We start from the raw sequence: 19,226 nt of genomic DNA, 5'->3' as shown, positions 1-19,226 counted from the left end.
ACACAGAAGCATTTGAAATAAATGACGTGCAGCCATATAAAAGTGCAGCTTTACGAATATATACAGTGGCTTGCATAGGTTTACACACCCATGCTAAAGTAAGCTAAAGTGTAAACGTATGCAAGCCACTGTATATATATATATATATATATATATATATATATATATATCCAAACAAATAAAAAATCTCAACTACCCAGAAACAGAAGTATCCCTACATCCTCCACGTAAAAACACTTTACCGTTTGTATTTAAAAAATGAATAAATTCTCTTCACTCTATGAAAGAAAGAACAGCAATGAGTATAACTGAAGGTCCTCTGAGGAATCTTCGTCATACTAAATATGTTTTCTGTTTCAAATGTGATGAGAGACAGAGTGAGAAAGGAAGAGTCTTGGCATATATATATATATATATATATATATATATATATATATATATATATATATATATATATATATATATATATATATTAATAGACTGACTGGAATTAGGCGTAAATTCATAGAAATTGTTATAACAAAATTTTAACACTTCATCACTAAGTGTTAGATAAGACTCATATACATCACAATATCTTTCTGGTGTGGTGCGACTGCGTTTTGGTGTTGCTTGCAGCGTGGCTGGTGTGTTTTTGTTTTTCCCCTAACGTCATTTTCCACAGTGTGTGATCACGCCTCCTCCTGCTGCTCTCTTCCCACACCTGGCATCACTTCCCAATCAACTCACCTGAGACTCATCAGTTCATCACCTGCCTTTAAAGCCGTGCATGACCTTCCTCTCCCTGCCGGATTGTTACCTACCCCAAGTACGAGGCTTCTGCAGCGCTCGTTCGTGAGGTCCAGTTTTGAGTCTAGACTTGCTCTAATTTGTCTGTTTCTGTGTTCTAGAAGAATATTCACCTTCAGCAACTACCAGACCTTGGACCCAGTCATCTCTACATCAGTCTCCAGCCTACCTCAAACCCAGTTTCCTTCACCACCTCCACTGCCAGTCTCAAGCCTACTATAAAACCCTGAATCCCTCGCCATTCTCAACTGCCTTTCTCCAACCCGCGACGGACCAGATTACCTCCACTACCAGTTACTCATTCTGAATCAAATAAATATTTTTTCTTTTGCACCACTACAGTTTCCGTGTCTGTCCCCTAACCTGACAACACTGTACTAAGTGCAACTTGCACAAACATAGGTTTTACTTACATCTTTAAAAATACTATAAGTAGTTATACATTTTTAGTCCCAACTCGTACATTCTTTCCATTTGTATTTTTTTTTTATCTTCATTTTTTGAATAGTTGTTGTAGTATTCTATCCTATGTATTCTTTTTTGTATATTCTGTATGTGTGCTGTGTTTCTGATATTTTGCTGCTGTAGCACTGACGTTTCCCATTTTGGGATCAATAAAGTATCTAATCTAATTGCATTTGTCATTGTAACTAGCTTATATGCAGTCTGCTAGCTGCTATTTTCTTGTGAATTTATTCATGAGTTCATAAACACTTTGAATCCTACAACCATGAGCTGAAGCAAGTTAGAAATATAGCAGCTTTTTCATCCGCCCCCCCCTCCACTCTTCCATACCCTGCCTCTGTCCTCTCTCAGGTATCAAGCACATCATCCCAATAAGCTTTAGCTTTGTGATTTAATCACCATGCTGCAGGTGTTCCTCCCATTTGTCTTATGGCTAATGCAAAACAATGCAGGCTTGTATAGCCTGGGGACATCAGTGCCACGGCCATGTAAAGGGCTTCAGTCTCTGCCAGCCATCACCACATTATACACACAAGGTGAAAAACCAACAATGCCTTTAATAAGATGGGATTTTATAAGCTAACAAGCAAGCCACAGCAGTGGCGTGTGTTTGCTTATTCAATTATTCAGCGGTATTGTAGCGACAGTCCATAGGGAATGTCCCTGCTCGGGAGACGAGTGACACGCCTCAATGCTTCAGAGACTATCCCGTGCCGACATTTGCATAATTAGCCACCATTAGAGTTGTATTTTACAGCAGAAGTCAATAATTACCCCAAACTGTAGGTATTTTGTCATTTTTTTTCCCTTGGCTTTGAATCGAGATTGTGACGCATGCACACATCAGCTGCGAGTGTGCTGCACTCGATCAACTAAGACTGATGATAATCAAAATGCTCCATCCATCATCACAACAGTGCGTTCTAAACACCTCAGACAGGATGTGTGGACAGAATATGTTAACTAAGTGCAGGACAAATGCCCTCTGCATCTGCCTGGACTGATTAAAAAGAAAAAAGCAAAAGGACTACATGTTACAGAAAGAGGCAACCAGTGGATCTCATGGTAAAATCTGCTGTTCGGTGGATATAATGTGTTTATTAACGTTATTTATGTATCATCCTCGTAATGCATTGTATTTTAGTTTTTTTTTTTTTTTATGACCAAACAGAGAAGTTGATCCTGATTGGCTGGTGCATGTTTATTATTTTCAGACACAGTGGGGCTCTAACGAAGCTGCATCAGCACCTAAATTAATTTGTATTGATGAAAACTAGCTATGTGCTTTAGTTGATACTTGGCAACATTTCTGCTGACATTTAATCAAGGCAAGATAGTCCAATACAGTTTCCATTTAAAGCTTTAGCGTACAACTTTGTTTTTTATATTAATGAACGTCCGTTACCTTCAAGCTATTGCCAAATGAGAAGCTATAAAGCTAATTACAGTTTCTTTTCGATTGTGAGACGACAGTGGGAACAACTGGAGCCACGTGCAAAACTCTAACTACAGTCTGCACAGCAGCAGTTCATGTGGACCAAACTCTAGTTCGTTTTTCATTGCTTGAAGCTTCACAGTTTTCAAAACTCTACACACTTGTCACGGTTGTGTGTTTCTGTTGTATGTTTGTTTCCTGTTTTATTTTGGTAGTCTGGTTTTCTGTCTTGTCTAGTTTCACTTCCTGCCTTGTGTTTTCCCGCCTTTTTTGATTGTTCTCCCAGCCCTAATGTGTTTCACCTGTTCCCCAGCCTGCATACACCTGTTCCTTGTTCTCTCATTTACCCTGTGTATCAATGGTGCGTTCTATTATTCTCAATGAACCGACTCGGACCTCGGATATGACGTAATTTCCACACTTCAAGCGTTCTGGTATGTTTTGCGCGTCCGAGTTGGAGAAAAAACACGGACACCACCCGGAAAGCTGTTGCTATGGTAGCACTGGCCGAGTAGTAACGCTAGCCAAGTTAACAAACAAGGCTTCATTCAATATTGCACTCACAACAAGACCGATTCCCATACCAACAGGCAGAGAAACGGACGCAGTAAGGTATTGCAGTGTCTGAGTGATTAAAATATTCATTTAAACAGCCAAAGCGGTCCAAAAATAATGACAACAATTCATACTACAAGTCACACAGGGCGCTGCCATCTTGGAATCCGTATCGGAATTCTTGCTCGGTGTCCTCACGGTTGTCCGAGTTCCGAGCTCGGAAATCCGAGGAAAAGTGGAGTGTTGGTGCTTGTTGCTAGGCAACGTATGTTTTCCTAGTCGGAACTCCGACACGGATAAATAATCGAACGCACCATTAGTCTCTGTGTTCCCCTTGTCTGTTGTCAGATCATTGCGTTTCTGTTAGTGTGTTCATGCATGGAGTCCACCTTCCAGTTCCAGTTTTTGAGATCCTGTTCTGTTATTCTGGAACAACAGTTTTTGCCTGTTGCATTCTGGGTTCTGTTTCAGAAAGCAGGTTTAGTGAAAACTCTCAGTTTGTTAACCCTGAGATGAGGGAAACTCTGGGTTTTCTGTTTCAGAAAGAGAGGTTAAAGGTCCCATGGCATGCTGCTTTTTGGATGCTTTTTATATAGGCCTTAGTGGTCCCCTAATACTGTATCTGAAGTCTCTTTTATATAGACCTTAGTGGTCCCCTAATACTGTATCTGAAGTCTCTTTTATATAGACCTTAGTGGTCCCCTAATACTGTATCTGAAGTCTCTTTTATATAGACCTTAGTGGTCCCCTAATACTGTATCTGAAGTCTCTTTTATATAGACCTTAGTGGTCCCCTAATACTGTATCGGAAGTCTCTTTTATATAGACCTTAGTGGTCCCCTAATACTGTATCTGAAGTCTCTTTTATATAGGCCTTAGTGGTCCCCTAATACTGTATCGGAAGTCTCTTTTATATAGGCCTTAGTGGTCCCCTAATACTGTATCTGAAGTCTCTTTCCCGAAATTCAGCCTTGGTGCAGAATTACAGCCACTAGAGCCAGTCCTACAATGAGCTTTCCTTAGGATGTGCCATTTCTGTGTCTGTAGCTGTTGAGGAGGAGAGAGGGGGGGGCAAGGTGGAGGGTGGGGATGTGGCCTTGACCAACTGCCACTTTGCTCCTTTGAAAGCCATGATGTCTCTCTCTCTCATGGGTGGGCCAAATTCTCTGGGCGGGCAAAGCAGAGAAAGGGGAGGTAACCTTGCTCCTTATGACCTCATAAGGAGAAGATTCCAGATCGGCCCATCTGAGCTTTCATTTTCTCAAAGGCAGAGCAGGATACCCAGGGCTCGGTTTACACCTATCACCATTTCTAGCCACTGGGGGACCATAGACAGCCTGGGGGAACTCACATTAATGTTAAAAAACCTCACAATGTGAAATTTTCATGCCATGGGACCTTTAATCAAACTCCAGGATGTTACTCCAGCCCGTTTCAGAAAGAGAGGTAACTTAACCTCAGAATCAGTTACTATGGTAACTGAGCCTGTGGTCAGGAGCAAGTTTTCTTCAGTAACCCTCGAGTTTCTCACAGACTATAAAACGTTTTTTTTCTAAAAACATGGCATTTCCTTTCGTCGACAATCCCGTTGATGAAGAAGCTGGTTTACTTCGCAGGCGGTTATATGTCTGGAGATGATATTGAAGCCCCGACATTTTAATTTTCAGATAACTTCCTATTTGAGCGGTATCGTTTTTCTTCCCAGTCTGTTATGCAGCCTAGGCTACATAACCTTATCCGTCCTTATGTCACTAATGTCACCCGTTTTGGGCATGCTCTACATCCCAGCAGATTATTTGTGTCACATCATTTCTTTTTGAAAACAGCAGTTTTCTTTAAAGTAAAAGCCACCGTATAGCTAGGTGCCGTCAGAAGAATGTGACTAGCTCTGAAACGTGTTTTAAACATTTTTGTAGTGTTCCCTGGAGACAAACCAGTAAGAGCCATTAAAAAGGAGTGATGTAAACCCTTTGAAATAAAATATTATGTACATTAATTCTGTTAATGATGGTGCTGCAGCCTCAGAGGGATTAGTAGGCGTAGTACTTTTTCGCCTGCAGTATTGCACTTAAATGAAATAGATTATAGGTTCAATACCATTTCACCAGTAATATTAGGCTATACTTATGATTAAATATGAAACACTAGCCTATATTGGAATATACGCATTTACTCTAGCAGCAATTTTCTCCCATGCAAATTCTCTCTTTTGCAGTAGCCGCTGTGTTGCTTTAACTCGCTGTATGTGCGCATGAGTATTTCCGCCGACCCGTTTATTGTGGTTGTTGCCATGGTGAATTGTAGTATCATGGCTCCATTCATGCTGCCTTTTTATTGTGGTGGTGCACGCGCGTGAACCTACTCTGAGTTGATTGAACCGACTCAGACCAGTTTCCATCTCGGGGTAAATCAACTCAGAGATCAGGGTTAGACTCCGAGTTTGTTAAACCTCCTTCCTGAAACGGACCCCTGGACTCTTTTGGTATGTACTTCGTTTTTGTTTGTGAAATAAATCCTCAAGCAACAAACTTCCGCCTGCTCTCTGCATTTTGGTCCTCCATTCCCTGTAACTTGTGACATATTCCATGACATTAACCACAACGTGTACAACACTGTGGATTTACAGCACTTTGTTCAAATGCTAACACACTGCTGTCAAAACTGTTAACCACACATTCAAATCAGAATGGATTTCAGTCTGATGCCTATCAAACACTGCTGATTGGAATTTTAGCTGAAAGCCTAAGTAGGTGTCTTGTTTTAGACTAGTTAGTGAACATATATATTTATATAGAGAGCTCAGAACGCCTTTTTTGTATACAAACACCAAATAAGAATGAGACAATTATACACTGTACTGTTTACTGTAAGAGAAACGGGTAAAAGAGCTGAGGTAGCAATATGTCCAGGTAAGATGTCTGAGGTTACATACACAGCTATAAAAAATAGTAAAAAACACTTCCTTTACTATAGTAAAACTGTTCTTACTGTTTTTCAGAAAGTAATGGAGGTGAAAGCAATGGAAACACAACATTACATTAATTTGTATTTAGAGATGATGCAGACATCCAATGTGTCTGCATGTGGATTAGTCAAACTATTCTTTGTTATGGTTATGCACCTATTTTTATTTTTTTCATAAATTACCAGCGACAAAATACTGTAAAAAAAATGTATCTTTTGAAGCAAACTGCTGATTTGGATTCCTTCTTGTTTACCTTTTTAAAAAACTGGTATATTATAAAATTAAAAATATCATGTGAAAGAATTTCACTCTTTTCTTTTCTTTATTGATTAGTGTGAAGTCACTTAAGTTATTCAAACTGTAATGATTCAAAATGTAATTTGACGCTAGTCTTTTTACTCTGAGTGACAGTTTGTGTTATCTCAGTGAGGACTGTTCACTGGCCATTTATGACACAGGTGTTAGTTTGCAGTTCTAAGTGAATGCAGCAGTATGAAACTGTGGGCAAAGGGAGCCACAGCTTAGCTAAAGATCATGGAGCTGGGGTTATCAGTGTAACCACCACCACTGAAAGCAAATACATTCTAATTGACCTTCCAGATGAGAACCACTTCAATTTAATTTCACGTGTTTGATATTTTCTTAAATCTGGAGGTCCATCTCAACTAATGGAAGTCAGAGAAAAAAAGAGGACTTTAAGAATAACATCAGCTGCAGTGAAATTGCTGTCTGCAGATCTGAGGGACAACTACAGGGGAAAGGAGAGAGAAAATGTGATCAAAACCACCCAGAAAATAAAGAGATGAGGAGTCAAAGGTAAGAGTGTGAGAGGGAAAGAAAGATAGGGATACATAGCTAGCTAACTATAATCTATATAAACAACGTTTCATTTACGTGATAGTTCTGCCTGATGTCCCTCACTTTCAGCCGGATGTCCCTCACCTTTCACCGTCTTTGTGTTGGCATTCTAAACTCCAGTCTCTCTATATATATATATATATAAATAAATAATATAAAAAATTTTTTTTAGAGTAACGTTCTCATCACACACTCGCCTCCCTACGTGCAAATGTTAGACCAAAACAAGTTCCTTGCCGTGGCTATTTGCATACCTGCGTCCGGTGCTTGGCGCCACCCAAGACGATTGTGATTGGTTTAAGGAAATCTAAATAAACCAGAGCAAATTTTTCTCATATTCCTGAATGCTGTATGGACTAGCCAGACCTTCCTCCGCAGCGCTGTGGAGATAGGTCTGGCAAAGCGAGACTAATGTGTCCGTGACAGAGGGAGGGGGAGAGAGCTCTATGTAATGGTATCTCCCCTGGAAAGATCGTTTTAATAACATTGTGTAGCATAATGCAGTGCAAATATCTACAGAAATCAGTACATTTCTTTATCTTTCCTGGTTTCAAACCCACCGTACACCTCAATTGTACAGACATCTTAAAACCACTAGAAATATTTGAAATTTCTGTAACCTGAACCTTTAATGATTTTTGATTGTCTTCACAGAATTATCTGCAGTTTGCACAGACATTACTTAAAACACAGATTGCAAAAAAATTGCAGATTTAACCTGTGAGTCTTGAATTGTGCTCTAAGGTAGGATTTGTCACGCAAAGCATTTTGACCCACTGTGTTGAAAGCATTTTATTTTAGGTGTGATGTGAAAGAATATCAATTATATGGAGTGCCAGATGGCCCAAAACATTGTATTAATTGTATTTTCTCTTTTTTCATCACCATAAAACTTGTGAACTTGTGATATTTTGTACTGAAAAAAGGTTGTTTTTCATTTTGCTATCTTTGTTTGGTAAGGAGTTATTTAGTTACAGCATTTTCTTTTTAGACACCATTATGTCATTTTGTTGAAGGTATGACAAGTTTGGAGCATATGTTTGCTATTTTGCAAAATGAAACATTCTCAATACTGACTATTGTGCATTTAAGCAATTAAGACTAACTTTAATCAGCAGGGGTATTATGCTGCGTGTGTATACCATCAGAGCCCATGATGCACAAACAATTTGCACTAACAGTGACCTGAGGCTGTAAAGTATGGCTGCAGAGGGACCTCAGCATAGGCAGGTTGATTAACAAGCACATATGTCATGACATACACCAACTGTTGTTTTCATTCATTTCTGTGGTGAAATGATAAAGAGACTGTGCAACTATCACCGCAGCTGTTTTCTAATGAATTGGTATCAGTATGTTTTAGTGTGAAGACTTAACACACACAAACATAGTAATCACAGCTGTGCCCCTGTGTGTGAACAGTACCCGCGAATGCATGTGTGTCTATTGCCCAGATGGAGGAAAACGAGGTGTGAAAAAAGCTCTCTAAGCTGTCCCGAGTTCCAGCGACGGATTGCAAGAGAAGCAAAAAAAACAACCTAAAAACAGAGGTGAGAACTCAAACTCGGAGCAAAGAGAACTAATGCAGGGAAGTTTCCGAACGTGGCTGGATTAACAAAACATCCTTAATATGCAAGCAGGTATTCTATAAAATCCTACACTGAGAGGATAACCAAGCAGAGCCTCGACAGGAACAGGACTGTCACATGGTTCCGGGCTATTTCACTGGCAAAAAGGTACAGCACTATTTGATCATGGTGACATGGTGGCTCAGTGGTTAGCACTGTCGCCTCATAGCAAGAAGGAACTGGGTTTGAACACAACCAGGCCGCCTGGACCTGTCTGTATGGAGTTGCAGTCCAAACAAATGCAGGTTAGGTGAAGTGGAGTTTGCCCTGAGGTGTGAATGTGTTAAGTCTATCCATCTATCTGTGTCTGTCCAGTGATAGATTGGTGACAAATGCAGACAGAGGTTCAAGCTCCTCATGAGTCATGACCCTGAACAGGATAAGTGGGTACAAAACACAGATGCCTACTTATTTCATTGTGTGAAACTAGTCTTTGTGGAAAGTATAAAATAACTAACTAATATAGATACAAATTATACTTAAAGCTATAGTGTGTAGTTTCTGTCGCCCCCATGAGGAATTCTAAGTGATGACAATACTGTCAGAGCATACCCATGAGGTTAGTCTCACATTGCCAGACCTTCCTCCACAGCGCTGCTGAGGAAGGTCTGGCTAGTCCACACAGCATTCCGGGATGGGAGAAAAGCTTGCTCTGGTTTATTGGTATTTCTTTAAACCAATCATAATCGTCTTGGGTGGCTCTAAACCCCGGACACAATGAGAGTGCCACAGCAAAATAGCCTCAGGAAGCTACTTGTTAGGGTGGAACATGTGTACGTTCAAAAGTTGTTTTAGTCGTGCAACAGAAAACTCAGATTGGACAGATAGTCTAGCTAGCTGTCTGGATTTACCCTGCAGAGATCTGAGGAGCAGTTCACTATAGTCCTCATAAATCCACCAGAGTTTAGAACAGCAATGCAAAGAAAGCGGAAGGTGTGGGTATCAGGCCTAAAAAGAGGGACTTCCGATGGCACTGTAACAATCCCGGAAGTGGAACTTTGTCGATGTAGACTAACCTGACGCAAGCCTTCGGTAATCACCCCGAACCCATCCTCCACGCAGTTGCTAACACAGAGGAATAATAAAACAAACTCTTTGGAAGAGGTTATCTTGTCATTTTTATGTCCTTTGTCTCCAAAGCTGAACGCTGCTGTTGTCCTTTCTCAGCGGTGACATAAAACGTATAACTCGAGCTGCTGCGCACGAAAGACACCATTTTCCCCACTGAAAAGTACACAGAGAGTTTTATGGAGCTAGAGGCTTCATAAACTTCATATCAACTCAATGGGTATCTATGTTACAGATGTTCATGTTAATATAAAATAGTTGCGCACTATAGCTTTACTATGGCTGGAACGCCAACTGGGCAAAGTGGGAAACAGCCTCTGAGCCCCAGACACTCAGTGGTCCCAAAGGCTTCCGATTCACTGTGTCAATAGATTTTTTTGGTACTTTCAATAATTAAAAACGTTCACCAATATGTACAATCAATTTAGGCAATTTCTGCATTGTTACTTAATCTCGAGGCCCTGTCTTGTTGAGTGGCCTTGTGTCAAAATCTATGTTGAACACCTTTTGTTATTGGAGTTAATATCGTGCTCACAAAGAGCACATTACAGTATGTGTTTCTTTTGCCCAGCATGTTTCCTTGGATTAGGGTGGCACCTAAATCATGGTTACAGCTAAGCCAGTGGTCCTGCTCCGCGCCCTGCTATGCCCTGTTACACCCTGCTACGCTCTGCAGTGCCCTGCTACTTCCTGCTGCGTCCTGCTACACCCTGCTATGTCCTGCTATGCTCTGCAGTGCCCTGCTACTTCCTGCTGCATCCTGCTAGCCCTTGCTATGTCCTGCTATGCTCTGCAGTGTCCTGCTACTTCCTGCTGCGTCCTGCTACACCCTGCTATGCTCTGCTGTGCCCTGCTACGTCCTGTAACGCCCTGCAGTGCCCTGCTATGCCATGAACTACTACAAATACTATTTCTGGTCATTGTTCCATTATCTTTATTGTGACTGTTATTGCCATTGTTCATCACACCCCCAACCGGCACCGTCAGACACCGCCTACCAAGAGCCTGGGTCTGTCCGAGGTTTCTCCCTAAAAGGAATTTTTTTGTCACCACTCAAGGTTTCTTCCTAAAAGGAAGTGACTGACTGACCGACTGATTTATGGGACATTTTCATCCAAAGAGCCACGCTGCCAGTGTAGCTAAAATTAGACAGTTGATGCTAAGTTTTAAAAACCATTAGCTATAGATGCTGCATGTGTCACAGTATTTACCATGAACTATGATAGCCACCTTGTCATTTATTAATGGTGCCCTGCCACACAAAACAGTTTTTACTTGTATTTTTTTAAAATATGTTAGGTCTATATGTGTTTGTGTTATGTCGTGAATGTGAAAATGTCAGCTTTAGCCACTTAAAAGAAATAAGCAGAGAAATCAGGCCAATTACAAAAGCTGGTCAGTCTGACGTGGGGTTGTCTGAGCTCATTACTATTCATGAGCTCACCCAGTTGCGCTGGATAAAGGATGCTGATAGCCAGGATCTCATTGGCTAGCTGTTAGCCAATTATTGTCAAGCAGCTTAGCTCGTTGAATATTAATGAGAACTGGCACAAATTGAGCTGAGTCTTCCTGTAGGCTTTCTATACCACGCTAGAATGGCTTGAAACAAGGTAACCGAGGCATTTCTTCCACAAAAGATGTTACAGAGTCCATGGAAGAACTTCAGACATTACCACAAAGTAATGAAATACATGTGACAGGGCACCTTTTAAGGTAGCCTCGTGAGACCGTCCTGATCTCGCGAGCTCCAGTTTTCCACTCTCAGATCAGTCTGGCATCTTGAGATAGAGAGAATTTGGCGCCGTTCGCCAAACAACCAACCAATCAGCGTTGGTTTTGAGGCGGGTTTAGGTGTGATGCAACGAGAAGCAACTGTTCAGTCTAAACAACATGGCAGCTTTCACGGATGAGATGAGCGTAGCTATCGCGCAAGTTTTATCCAAATTAGAAAGTATTCCTTCATTGAAAGAAGAGCAAAAAAACGGCACTGGAGGCTTTTCTCAGAGGAAAAGATGTTTTTGCTCTTCTCCCGACTGGTTTCGGCAAGAGTTTGATCTGATTGGTTGATTTGGCCCATCTATCACCAACATAGGTGGTGATAGACAGATGGTTTATCCAATCAGCTAACCAGTATTTTCGCCCCTTCCCAAAAGTTCTCCAATGGACTCTGGCAGAGTCAGGTTACCTTTAAGGGCCACTCTTGTAAAACTGTAAATGTCTAAAATGGTTTCTGTGGCAATCCTCACATGAAAATGACTTCTTGGTCAAGCAAATAATATCTGTCAGAACACATGTGAAAGTAGCATAATAGCATAAACATGACTGAGCCATAGAGGTGGCAGATAAAAAACATTTAGTTAACAGCTATAGGCATTTTGGAAGGTACTAAAAATTGACATGTTAAGTTTAGAGAACGTGTTGATGACAAAATTACTCAGGCAACATCATTTGAGTGATTTGTAATCTATAGGTTTGGGCTCGTACATTTTAACTGAAAGTACATGTTACAAAGTGATTGATATTGATACGGAAATGTAGGGTCTACATCTAGTGATTTTGACCAATATTTTTCTAAATCTGATTTTAAAAATCCAACATTATTAAAGTATAATTCTAAAGCACATGTACTGTTTCAACAAAATAATAAACAATGAACAATTATGAAGTTTTTTCCCAAGGAAATGTCTAAATTTGGTGTTAAGTACAGCAAACATAAGAAAGGTTAAGTGGGTTAGAGTTTGACATTGATTAAATGTCAGATATAAAGAAGTGTTCTGTTTAATTCAGTGGTTGCATGAGGTTGATCACTGGGAACCAACCATATAAGCATTTCATTAGTGTGAGTTAAAGTGAAGAGTTTTAGTGTCCCATAAAATAACTTTTCCATCTTAAGAATGAAAAAAAAACAACTGTATTACACTATATGTACAGTATATCTGTAAGTATTATACTATAAATACAGTATTTACTATTAAATACTAAACTAGAAAAGACTGTAGTTGGTTTAATGATATCCAGCTGTAACTAACCTTGAAGAACGTCATGGTGGATCCATCCTCTATCACCCCGTATTCTATCTTCGTCTGCTTGGCCAGGTCGTCAGCAGAGTCAATGGGCGACTCCATCCTCTCCACGGTGAGGAAGGCCGCCAGGTTTGCCGTGTAGGAGGAGATGATGATAAGCGTGAAAAACCACCAGATTCCTCCTACAATTCTGGTGGAGAGGGCTTTCGGCATGAGCTCAGATCCTGAACGAGAGGAGCAGAGGAGGCTGGTGAGGCCTGGTACAGCATTAGGTAGGGGAAAGGGGCAGCACCCAGGCCAGACTAGACCAGACCAGACCAGGCCGGGCCAGGCTAGGCCTCTGCATCTGCTGCCTGGATCACACACACTCACATACACACAAAGTGGGTGGGCGTGGGCGGCCTCATGGTTGGAACTGGGGATTGGTATTTAGTCTTATGCCGACTTTACACTAAACAACTTTTCAAGCGATTCCACTGTCGCAGACTATTTTCCGATGTCGGAATGAAACCATCAGAGTCTTGTTAGAGTTGGGGCGCACTCCGGTCGTCTCAATCGTTTGGTCCGGTAGTCTTTTTCCGGTCTTGACAATCCGACAAAATGTGTTACGTGTTTGATATTATCGTAAGTTGTCTTGGTAGTGAAGTTAAATCATGTGAACACTGTCAACAACACCAGCACCAAACAGGAAGTGGCAAACGACTAGAGTCAGTTGTTTAGGTTGCTATGTCGCCGTGCTAAGTTAAATGCTAAAGAGGGGAAATTGCCGATTTCCAACCCCACTGAAGCATGTCATCCAACCAGAGTTTTACCGGCGGATAAACGCAGACCTCCGGGTACTGCCAACACCATTCATCTGCATGTACAGAAGAACAGAAAATTGTCAAACTTTCCCTTAAGTTACCAGCTAACGCTAGCGGTAGCTAGCTAGTTTGGTTACATTTTTCGAAACAAATCTAGTTGAAGTCTTGCAATTTGTGACCTTGCAAGATATCCAGTCTTTACATATTATGACAGTGTTTAGATTTGAGATGGTAGCTAGTAGAAAACGACTTATTCTTTAGAAGGTTGCCAACCAAACCTTGCCCCATTGCTGACCAGAGAAATATTTACAGTTCATTGGAGACAAAGTATTTGTACCATTTAAGACTTTGGTCTTGCAACTGTCTGCAAACCATCTTTTGTGAAGCAAGGCATTAGTCACAGGTTGTCATTAGTCTTTTTTGATTAGATGCTAAGACTTGAGGACATGCCTGACTTAATATGAGCTGGCCTGAGGGTAGACACAGAGGAAGAGAGTGCTAGAGTAGAGATATGGACGCACAAGAGCAGACTACTGCAGATGAATGCAAAGAGCAACTTTTTGTTGAGACCGTGATGGATGATGAAGGTAAAATCCCATCCCTGAAGTAATTTGGTTTAGTTTCTGTCTGCATCTATTTGTTGACATCAGTAAGTGGCTTATGCCGTTGTGAGGTTTTATACATTTGTGCTGTTGTGTCTGCGTCATTCTAGCGTATCTCTTTAAGAGAATAGCAGAGCTGGTATGTGGGTATGCGTGGGGAGTGTGTGGTAAAGCGAGAGAGATTAGCTTCGGAGCGAGTACCAGACTCCAGCGGTGAAGACAGAGAACACAAAGTTTCTCCCCTGTGATTTCTGACCTGAAAAGCTGTAGCAAGAAAAGTTAACCCTCTCTTCGATGTCATGTTGTTCACGCAGGAGGGGAACCCAGGAAATGAGTAGGGGGAAATGCGACGAAACCAAGCCACAGCCAAGTAGACCATACCCAGTTGTTGCGGTCTGCCACGCAGCGACGTGAAGTTTCTGGTGAGGTCACATCAGGATATCCCATAGGGTCTGTATCTACGCGTACCTACATACGTACCTACATACGTACGTACCTACGTACCTATATCAGAGTTAAATGGATTGCACGCAGCTTAAATGTTACCTTGCCATATGTTAGACTCTTCAGCTCTCTGGTAAAAGATCAAATCTGGTCAAAGATGTCAAAAGCTAAACTCGACATAAAGATCTGTGGGGATATCCTTAATCTCAGCGAGTGACTCCACTGATTGCAGCAATTCCTATGAAATAAACTTTAAGTTATGGCTGGCACTGTCAACATACAGTTATTTAGCTTAACTCTGCATCAGTTGCTCAGGTTTTATGCCAAATGTATCCAAAGCATGAAGGAGCATATGTGCGTGGGTAGAGTGGGAGGGAGTGAGAAGGGGAGGTATGTCGTCCGGGTGAAAGAAGGTGGGCCTGGGTTATATCAGGACTATTCTCCTCAAGCGGCTTAAGCAATTGAAAGCTGGGATTTTGCACGTTCACTCAGAGGGAAAGCTGATAAAGAGCCAGAGATATAGGAGGTTAAGAACTCTGTGCTCCACTCCCTTTGTGAGAGACTCACATTTCATCAAACTTTCTTTCTTTCTTGCAATCCCCCGAGAGAGCTGTCTAGGAGTGGGAGCGTGCAGCGAAAGACATGACAGCCAACTGCAGCTCAAGCCCACCGCTATTGAGACACGGCCTCAGCTCCCAGATCAGCAACATTAGCCATTAGTGCTTTATTCTAATGTATTGATGGCTGTTCATTACTATAACCTTACAGGATAGTAAAAAGCTATTTTTTTTCTTTTTGAATGTAAATGGACTGTTCTTATATAGCGCTTTTCTAGTTTCAACGACTACTCAAAGCGCATCGGAGTGCAAATGTGTGTGACTGATTATCTGATGAGCAGAAAATGTATTACTTAAAAATGTTAAATACATTAAGTGAAGGTTATTTCAAAAGTTAAGAAGTAATTGTGTGGAGGACGCCTCTAAATGTTAATCTCACAGTGGGCCCTCATAAAGCTAAGGCTAGCGCTGCTACTACAGTAGCAACAAAAACTTAAGTGTTATCACTTGAGTGATTGAAAGTGAAAACATGAATTAAACTGTCTTTTTCAGGATAAGGGCAAAATCCGGAATATTATGTAAACGTAGTCATTGTCTGTTTAACCTCTCATTAGCCACCAGCCATCCCCGCTGTCGGACATGGCTCAACCCCAGTATCGGTGTCACCCAGCACGGGGCACCAGCCACCCACTTTGCCCATTCATAAAAGCACAACCATATTCAAAAATCAAGGTAGCAGGCATGAACACATACACATTTTCATCAGTACATTGAATTCTGCTTGTTCTGTTTCGGACCCATGGCCAGCTATCAGATGCAGGTTTGATTAAAAGTGGAACATGTTACCAGCTCCCAGCTTCTTTTCCTGTTTCACCTCAGAAACCACACAGAAAAGAGGGGCAACCCACACAGAGAGGCAAGGTTGACCCAAACAGAGCCTGGTTGGGGCTGACTGTCATGTACCCAAGGTAACGTCATGACCAAACAGCACATCCCACAGTTTTCTGGGGGGCGGGGCACGCCGCTGGGCAGGGGAGCCTCTCTACATTGCAGACCAGCACGGTGCCATGCAGACACTGTGTGTTCGTTCTAATCCCATAGCCTTCTGGCCCGCAGCCACATCTTCTCAACTGGGCAACCTTACACACATGTTCTGCTGGCTTTCCAAACAACCCTAACTGTATTTGTAGTTGCTAAAATGCATGACATTTACAAAGATCTCGAACACCTCCTCGTTAGTTATAAACGTGTTCTATGCTCAATGATCATAAAATCATTTGGGTGTTTTCTTTGTTGGGGTGAGGTTACAGTCAAACCTGTCGTCACATTTTGATTTTAAATAATTCAAATATTTGCATCCTAGGACTCTGAAAATCTGTGAAAAAAACGTGTAGCTAATTTAGGGATATTAGTAAGCATGCAGAATAAGTAAGCATGCAACCAGCCAACAGGGGATACGTTATCAGCTACTAAATCGTAGGAAAGATTGCGATGTCTGTTGACTGAAAGAGTCAGTTCCATCCACAAAAACACATTATCTCCCTTTCCTCTAGTAGTATCATCATTACAGGGCAGATAGTTTCACTCCTATTTGTCCAAGTTTCGAGATATCTGTCTAATACAATGATGAAGGTGAAGTGTGCTGTGTTATGTGGAATATCCAGAGTACCTGGAACACCGATGTCTGGAAACAGATGTCGCCGTAGATTTAAAAAAATGTAATCTACAGAAGCAAATACCAGAAAAATAATTTGATTTTGTAAGAAACATTTTCTTAAAAACATCCAGTAAGTGATTTAAAGTGGCGTTTTTCAGTTCTCTCAAATTCAGATAGAAAAGTGTAAGAAATATATATTTCAAGGTCCACTTATTCACTTTTTTTGGAGCTTTCAACCACATGTTATGGATGGAGTGTTAACGTGTGGGGTATACTGCATACAGTATGAAATATGATTGAAAGCTCTTTAAAAAAAAAAAAAAAAAAAAAAAACTACTGGACTACTGTTTCCAAGGTCAAAAATAAACATTTACAAATGTGAAAGTTCAAGTAATCAAGTTTGAATTTTTAATCTTGAATTTTTGTTTTCTGAATACATTTTTGAATTAAAATATGTCAGTAAATTTGATGATTCAGCGGTGCCTAAAGTTCAACATTAACTATTCATTTGTTGTCGGAATTCACAATATGGTTGATTTTAAGATTGAAATGAGTATGGCTTCTTATTTGTTTCATATATAGATATATATATTTCAAAAGTACCACAAATGAAATTCCATCCACCTCCATTGTTTTAAGGTGGAGGCAGAAATGCCAGAGACAGATATTTATGGCTAGATACCACTAGAGGTAAGGGAGATTTTTTTAAGCATTTATTTCTTGTGATGCGGGTAAACTGACCCTGTAAAACAGCGTCGACTATAGCAGCTAGTTTTTTGTGCTCCATTGCACTGTTTAGATGCAAGGACACACACAGACTTATATATCATGCTTTCAAGGCCCTACAATCATCACTACCTGTTGTAAAAATATATAATAATGTTGCATTGTCAATTGCCTTGGAGGAAATGCAAATTTAAAAAAAAATGCAACATATCTCCCACTGTGACATGCCTTCTAAACAATATAAGACATGTAAACATTATTACAGTGATAACATTCCATTTTCTGTTCAACTTTAGTTGTTTTTTTTCCTAAATATGCCAACTAGTTGAGAAGATATGGCATTGGTTTGGCAGAAGGAAACAAATCTAAACAGGCAGGGTAAGCTGCTGAGTTCACATTCTCATTCAATCTCACTCATTTGATTCATCTCAGGTATTCTGGGTTGGTCCACTTACCTGTTTCGATGGCTGTGAAAAAGGTGGGGGGAGGAGTTAGGAAGCATGGGGAAGGGAAGCATGCAGGAGCACCATCCTTAGTCATCGATTGCATCACTCAAATCCCACACTTAGTCCATCCTGCTGGACTCTACCTGAGAAGCATCTAGCATCATGCACAGAGGCCCCCATGCATGGTCACGGGCCTGGTTAAAGAGCAAGGTTGACCCCCAGCAAAAAGTGGGACTTGTGCTAAGAAAAGGGGGGCAGGCAGAGGCGTCTACCTTGCTGCATGAGAGCTCCAACTCCAAACCAGAAACTATTTAGCAGGGTGAAATTGTTTTCCACTACATCCGAGTCTGGGTTGCAAGGGTGGGGGTTATACCACTCGTAGGGACTAAACCTGTGACAATTAACAGAGAACAAAAACACACATATATATGTTTACTGCAGTTGCATAAAGACAAAAGAGTAAACAATTAAAGAGACCGAGAGATGTCATCCTACCTGGGGAGACAGGAGAGAGAAAACAAAGGGTTACTTAGTCATGTCCAGGGATTAGACGCTGCAAATCATGCCTGAGGACACTTCCCAAATCAAGAAGCACTTCTATGTCTTCATACCTCAGATTGCTATGCTTTTAACTGGATTAGTACGTTAAGAGTTTATTACATGAATTATTGTAAAATGATGATTAGGATTTTATTTATGTCATAATCTATTAGTCAAAATAAAGCCTGAGAAATGACTGCTCATCTAAATCTCTCTTGTGTGCGTTTGAATTAAAAAAGACACTATACTTGCTCGATTTCACACCACTCATATTCCAAAGGTGGCTCCTCATGTGGGAGTGCTCATATCAAAGGCAGTTCCCTCAGTAATTTAATCGATGGGGTCTGAAAATAACTCCATTGTCAGCCGAGAAAAGAACTAATAATCCTTATAATCTTAGAGGAGCATTAATATTCAGCAGATCAAGCGGTTCATTCCCATCATGCCCACGCCGGCCCCGGCGCCCCCCCCCACACCCTCCTCACTCGACACACTCCTCAAGCAGAGATTTCTCATTTATTCATATCAAATAAAAGTGACATTACATTAGTAAAGGTTGATTGGTCTACAATTAAGCATTCTGACCTGATTTGGTGTGTGCTGGTGTAGAGGGGGGGAAACCAGGGCCCTATCTTGACTCAAGCTGTTTAACAGACACGAGGGTT

The 19,226-nt window shown here is 41.0% G+C and overlaps 1 protein-coding gene across 1 annotated transcript in view; it reads right to left on the bottom strand.

The window, feature by feature from the left end:
* The window catches only part of LOC114557378 (glutamate receptor, ionotropic, kainate 2), a 214,213-nt gene that overhangs the window by 52,648 nt on the left and 142,339 nt on the right, over positions 1-19,226 (bottom strand). Inside the window, exons 12-13 of the mRNA XM_028580809.1 lie at positions 18,294-18,412; positions 12,793-13,010 (exon numbers count right to left, since the gene is read on the bottom strand). Coding sequence (XP_028436610.1) covers positions 12,793-13,010; positions 18,294-18,412 — 337 coding nt within the window. The remainder of the gene's footprint in view (positions 1-12,792; positions 13,011-18,293; positions 18,413-19,226) is intronic.

The sequence above is a fragment of the Perca flavescens genome, chromosome 6, assembly GCF_004354835.1.
Source record: "Perca flavescens isolate YP-PL-M2 chromosome 6, PFLA_1.0, whole genome shotgun sequence".
Taxonomy (NCBI): Eukaryota; Metazoa; Chordata; class Actinopteri; order Perciformes; family Percidae; genus Perca; species Perca flavescens.
The sequence above is the reverse complement of the archived record's forward strand: the minus strand, read 5'-3'. Positions and strand labels throughout refer to the sequence as shown.